At 30.5% G+C, this 6,476-nt stretch overlaps 2 protein-coding genes across 4 annotated transcripts; one reads left to right on the top strand and one right to left on the bottom strand.

Moving 5' to 3' along the window:
- The first annotated feature begins 1,709 nt into the window (after positions 1 to 1,709).
- On the top strand, positions 1,710 to 4,646 carry LOC105428090 (U3 small nucleolar RNA-associated protein 15 homolog). 3 transcript variants are annotated; one of them, XM_011640171.2, is made up of 6 exons: positions 1,710 to 1,838; positions 2,005 to 2,278; positions 2,736 to 3,318; positions 3,455 to 3,675; positions 3,775 to 4,213; positions 4,308 to 4,646. In XM_011640171.2, exons 2-6 carry the CDS (start codon positions 2,189 to 2,191, stop codon positions 4,547 to 4,549), a joined length of 1,575 nt encoding a protein of 524 aa, XP_011638473.2. In that variant the 5' UTR covers positions 1,710 to 1,838; positions 2,005 to 2,188; the 3' UTR covers positions 4,550 to 4,646. The 3 variants fall into 3 exon arrangements, with proteins under 3 accessions (XP_011638473.2, XP_011638472.2, XP_088939262.1); XM_011640170.2 differs by having other exon boundaries at positions 1,736 to 2,278; XM_089083136.1 differs by lacking the exons at positions 1,710 to 1,838; positions 2,005 to 2,278 and adding an exon at positions 2,417 to 2,657.
- A 165-nt stretch (positions 4,647 to 4,811) lies between these two features.
- LOC105428091 (Tubulin binding cofactor A) lies at positions 4,812 to 6,385 on the bottom strand. Its single transcript, XM_011640173.3, has 3 exons — positions 5,529 to 6,385; positions 5,140 to 5,347; positions 4,812 to 5,027 (listed from the first exon to the last, which is right to left on the bottom strand). The coding sequence occupies exons 1-3, from the start codon at positions 6,367 to 6,369 to the stop codon at positions 4,904 to 4,906; spliced, it is 1,173 nt and encodes a 390-aa protein (XP_011638475.2). The 5' UTR covers positions 6,370 to 6,385; the 3' UTR covers positions 4,812 to 4,903.
- Between the last annotated feature and the right edge of the window lie 91 nt (positions 6,386 to 6,476).

The following is a 6,476-nucleotide window of genomic DNA, read 5'->3' as shown; positions in this document are numbered from 1 at the left end:
GATCGATAAGCGTCGAATACATAGGCCGATATTCACAGTTAATTCTTATTCTTTCTATATTTCAAAAGCCAATTTTACCATCTATAATTAATTTCACCGATTTTTTTAAATTTACAAATTGCCAATAGCAAAACTTAAAACCGATCAACTTTAGCCCAATTTCTTAATTATTTTAATTAAAAATATTCAATTATTATCTTTAAAATTTTATATTTTTAAGTAATAAAAGAAAATTGATTGCATTGATTGGATCGCATTAATTAATTGATCGAATTATTCAAATGCAATTGGTCAATGCTCTTTCTCTCTGTTCGAGATTTCGCATTGGTTGCGTTCAGCAGAGAAAGCAGATCAGTGATCGCTCAGTGATTTTTCAATATGATTGGTCCTTGTCTTTAGATCTTCGTTGAATGTAAATGTAGAAACCAATCATAATAAAGAATCACTGAACGTTCACTGATCTGCTTTCTCTGCTGAACGCAGCCATTGATTTTTGTAGATACAAACGAGACATAAGACTTCAAATTTGTTGCATCAAAGCGAAATCTAAAGTGCTTTAATTTGTACTAATTTTAATAAAGCAAGCGCAAAAAGCATTTGAGATGTTGCTTTTGTTTTGGTACGATAAATTAAAAATCCCAAAATATCGTTGTTGCAATCGGGCACTTCTCATCGCGGCCATATTAAAATCATGATGTCATAAGCGAAAAATGACATAGTGAAATTTATTGCACATAAGCAATATTGCATATTAGCAAATAAAGAGATATTTTAATAAAACGATTCTTGAGATAGCTTTAAGATACCTGTGAAAATGAATGGCTATTGTCTTTTCCTCTTCTAAAGGTCAATAAATAGCCATAAAAAGTACGTGAAATGAAGCCTCTTCGGACAGAAAAAACATATAGTTTAAGCTGTTGAAAGAAGTGAAAAATATGCTTTTACATATAAAATTCAAAGGTAACTTTATTTGCCGTTCATGTTTACGATTTGGTAAGTATGAGATAAGTCACATCTGTACGATTAAGAATATAACGAAATAAAGTGCAATAAAAGATTTCGTTGTCAGCACGTCACTTTTAATCTAAAGATGGACAAAGACAAGAATAAAAATAGATAAGGTAAAAATGAACAAATTCACCATTACTATCAACACGGAGTTCTTTGCTAACTATTTTTGAAGATTTTTGCAACTTGATGCTACAAATATTTCGAAACATGTTGTAATTGATTAATTGATAAAACTCATTGTTCTAATTGATCAATCAAACGTTTCAAAGCGTTTGTAGTGAGATTTTGACTGCATCTTTCAAGAACTTTAAATATAAGCACAAACTATATCAATATCGCAGTTAACGAATCGATCAATCCAGAATTATCAACAAAACTTAAGCAATACGTACAACAAAGGGGAGTGTCCCGTTTGACCACTCACAGCGGCCGATGCCTAGAATTTTTCCACTATTCAAGCGTTATGAGTGGCTAGTCAATTGGGACGTGGTCAAACGAATGCCATCCCAACAAAGATGTTAATCATAATCAAGAATTTTAAAAGGATAATCTTCTAGTCTGTTTTTTTCATAACTGAATTAATGAAATTTGTACTTAAAATGAAATAAATATATATTTAGAGTTTATTAAAAGCGAAAAGGAAAATTATAGTATAGTTTAAGTCACTTTTTCTTTTTTTTTTTTAGTCTTAAAACAATAACAATTTTTTATGAACTTATCTAAAGCAGAGAGAAGTCTGAAAGCGGTCCCGGTTTTTTTCGTGATACACTTTTTCGAAATCGCTGTACACGATCGTTACCAACTACAAACCAATTGAGCTTGAAATCGTAAGTTACATTTATTTTGCAATATAGCTGATAAAACAGTCTTACAAAATAGATGTGGCACACATACGTGTTCGTGCTAAATTCATTCCGTGAATACACATTACGTCTGCGAGACACGATTTTATTTCCATGTGTCACGAAAAAAAAACAGGATGGTCGTTTTCAGATTTCTTTCTGCTGAAAGCCAGAAAGAACAAAGAATGCGAGTGCAGAAGGTGCAAGCAACGTGACAAATAATATAGAGAAGACACGTCCCTCGTAATACATGCACGTGCATGCTACTATTGGTTAATAGTGCGACATTTTTTGGAGTATATATGTATTATTTCTAAAGGATTTTTGTATAAAACATGACGTCGTTCAAGAAAATAAACACTAAAGTGTATGCTAGGACAGGCCCGGAATTAACTGAAGATAACATATATTGGAAAAAATATACGGTACGTATATATATAGAGGCTAATGGAAAGTGATTTGATATTTTTTTATTGATATTGCTTCCACGTGCACCCTGTATAATCTATGAATAAATTCACTATTTTATTTTAACACTTACATTTTAATAGAAAAAAAGAAAGGTTTTATTCAAATTAAACTTTAATATGAATATGAAATTTTAGAATTAATTTTTTCTTTACATTTAAAATATTTATAAAATTTATGCTTTTATATGCTATAATAAATAATATTGTAAAATAAGCAAAACTGTAACAATAACACAATCGGCAATCTAAATATTTAAAATAAAAACAATTTGTAGACTACTGACTATACTTTGTCATATATGTTTACATATTTATGATTTTAATTTATATAAACGTAAATATTCCATATATATGTGCATTCACAAAGAAAGATAAATTATTTAGTAATTATATAATAATTATCTATTTACAGCCTCCAGTTTTAGTAAAGGAATTTGGTCCAATAGACTACATAGACTTCTCACCAGTAGAGCCACATTATTTCGCTGTAACTTGTTCAGTACGAGTGCAACTATATAATCCTATCACAAAGTTAGTCACAAAAACTTACAGCAGGTTCAAAGAGGCTGCATATGGAGGTTGTTTTCGTAAAGATGGTAAATTATTGTGTGTTGGTGGAGAAGAAGCAATGGTTAGACTTTTTAATATCAGCTCAAACAGCATGTTACGAGTCTTCTCTGGTCACAAAGCTGCAGTGCATAGAGTTTCCTTCACAGCCGATGATCTTCATATTGCTTCATTCTCGGATGATAAAACTGTAGCATTATGGGATATATCTAGCGAAAAACAATTGATAAGTTTCAATGAACATACAGATTATATTAGAGCTGGGGCAGTCAGTCCTGTATCCGCTGATATATTATTATCTGGTGGATATGACAAAATTATAAATATGTACGATGCTAGAACAAATAAAAAAATATTCAGTGTTAATCATGATGCACCAGTAGAAAGCCTACTTTTCTTGCCAACTGGAGGAATATTTCTATCTGCAGGTATTGTAAATTCTTTAATAAATTCTTTAATAAATGTAATATATAATGATTTGACATCTGATATATAATTTTATATATACGAAAGTAACATTTTGTATACAAAGAAATGAATTAATTATTTATTTGTTATTTTAAGGTGGAACTGACATCAAAGTATGGGATGCTCTTACAGGTGGCAAATTACTTGCAAAAATCACACAGCATCATAAAACGGTGACTTGCCTGAAAATAGCCTCTAATGGACATAGAATACTGTCTGGCTCATTAGACAGACATGTCAAGGTTTATGATGCTGGGACATATAAAACACTTCACACTTTAGATTATCCCAATGCGGTTCTTAGTATAGGAATTAGTGTAAGAAAAAAATATTGTTCTGCATGAAAATCTATTCCCATCTATATTCAATATTTGATCATTATTATTTAAAGTTATTAAATTAATATTTAATTGCAGGCGGGCGACGAGACTGTTGTAGCCGGTATGGTAGACGGTTTGATTTCCGTTAGGAGACGCGAGGAGGATACGAAAGATGTGATAAAACCGAAACGTAAGAAGGTGTCGTACAGGCACGCGGGTGAAAATCTACATGTGCAAAGTATTGATGTTGTTGTGCAACAAGAAGTTAAAGAGATAATGAGCAAACATGATGCTTGTTTGCGAAAGTTTCAGTATAGTAAAGCACTTGACTGTGTTATGATGAATTATGTAGTCAACAAAACGCCGCATGTTACCGTAGCTCTAACACAGGAATTAATCAGGCGCGAAGGACTAAGGCGAGCTTTGGCCGGTAGAGACGGCAAATCGCTAATTAACATTATTAGGTTCTTGAACAAATACATTGGTAGCATTCGTTTTGGAAGAGTATTACTACATGTAGCAAATGTTTTATTAGGCAAGTTTTATATATTTCGAATTCTCTCTTCTGTTTATATTGGATTTCAAAGATTAATATAAAAGTTGAATGTTTTTTTTTTTTCATTTAATAGATGTATATGAAGATCATTTGGATGAGTTGTCGGAAGAAACACGAAAAATGTTCACTCTGTTAGCACAAAAATTGCAAGAGGAGGAACAATTAATTGTAGCCTTGACGCAATTACAAGGTTCGATGCAAATGATATTGTCCAGTGCTGAAATATCTTTCTTGCCTGCTATAAAAGAAAATCAGAGTTTAGAACCATCGAATGCCGCACAAACAGAACGTGATATTGTCTTAAATATAGTATAAATACATAAAATATTAAAATTGTAAAATAAATAAATTTTCTGTAAATAGTCCTTTATATTAATACTAATATTAAATTTCTCCACATAAGTAAACCGAATTTAATATTTTCATCTATAAATCCCAATTCTCAACTAAAAGAAAGTAAATTAAGCTCTTTAAAATTAAATCTTTAAAAATTAAAATATATATATTTCATATCTACAATTTTTGAAAAAGTGAAACGGAAAATATGATTATAAATCACTATATCTTGATCTGTATCTTGATTTACAATCTGCTAATAATGATTTATTTATTGAATTCGTTTGTTTAGTTATTCTTCCTTAAGTAAACTTATATTGACATTTGCTTATTTTAAGAAGTTTCTTTATTGAGATATTTTTGCCAAGCAGCAGAAGATGGTTTTTCAGGCACTATCCATCCCGTTGGAATCGTTGTTGCATCATTCTCTGAACTGATGAATCTATCCCAGGCTGCACTGAAATATGAAAAAGATAATTTTTTTTATTCTTGTTTTTTAATTATTATTATCTAAAATTTATATCATAACGTAAATTTAATCTAAGAATTATCATAATGTAAATATATACCGAATCATGATAAGGCTATCCGTATTTGTATAAGACTGTTCGGCAGCTAATATATTTGTTCCAAATAATACATTTTCCCAATCATCGAATAAATTTTTCGTTTGTTTTTCGATTCTCTTCTCGTTATCCATTTTCAGCATTAATTTTAACTCCTGTTCTTCTATTGCATACTCATGATCCAGAATAGTCCATTGGTTTATTAATTTAGCTGCAACAAATGCATTATTAAAAATAAAATAATATATATTATACATTTATAAAGCGATATATTTTGATTTATTACTAAATATTCTATTAATCTGTTTATTATTTTATTATTACAATTATTCATTATTTTATATCATATGTTTTTTGATTAAGAAAATTAATTTGTAGTTATAAAATCTTACTAATCATATCATTGAATACTTCTTCAGTTGCTAAGGATAATTTTTCGCCTCTCGCTCGAGCAATGTTTGTTTTGATCTTCCGTAAATTCTGTAGTTCTTGCAAAATTCCTAAGTACTTTCGTGCATCGTTTCTTTTGCTTCGAACGTCAGACAAAACCATATCTGCATCCTTACGTAAATTCTCTTCTTGTTTCTCCTGCTCAATTACCGCCTGTTCCTTTCGAATCCATAAATCAGCCTCTGCATGCAATCTTATTCTTCTTTCTTCCCTCATTAATTTCTCTTTTTTATGTTCTTTCCTTCTACGTTGTTCTCTTATACGTTTTTTCTTACGTTTTTCTAAGTCGTTTTTAACTTTATTCAAAAAGTTCACATCATTTACTGTTTTTAAAATTTCACAGATTTCATGTTTTGCAGCATTACAGGCACTGACTTTCTCCTGCCATTGTGCTTCTGGTAAGTCAATGTTGTCCTTGAGTTCCACACAAATAGCCTCAAGTTGCTTATTTAATTTTGCCACTGTCATCAACGCACTCCTAGTAGCTGCAATCTTACATGGCTCTTTCTGTTTATTTTTAGCAGGAATTAGCAATTCTGTCTCTTGAAGAAATTGTTCAATGGCCTTTTCATCTTCCTGTCTTCTTAGTCTATCGATTGACGTCGCGTCATTAACAATATTGTTATCACATGTTACATGGCTTGGATAAATGTTATAATATATATTCCCATCATAATTTACATTATATGGAAATGGTTGTTGAATTATTGGGTAATACATGTTAAAATGCACATTTTCATAAGTTTGTACAGCATTTTGCTGAAAGGATTGATCACTGTACATGTTTGTTTAATAGTATATCCAAGTGAGAATGATAATAAAAAAAGAGAACTTAGACTACAATAGATTTTGAGTGTAAAATTTGTCAAATGTTAGTAAAGGTAAGAAAG

The sequence above is a fragment of the Pogonomyrmex barbatus genome, unplaced genomic scaffold (assembly GCF_055798465.1).
Source record: "Pogonomyrmex barbatus isolate J1 unplaced genomic scaffold, ASM5579846v1 scaffold7, whole genome shotgun sequence".
In the NCBI taxonomy this organism is placed as follows: domain Eukaryota; kingdom Metazoa; phylum Arthropoda; class Insecta; order Hymenoptera; family Formicidae; genus Pogonomyrmex; species Pogonomyrmex barbatus.
This window is presented reverse-complemented; position numbering and strand designations above follow the sequence as displayed.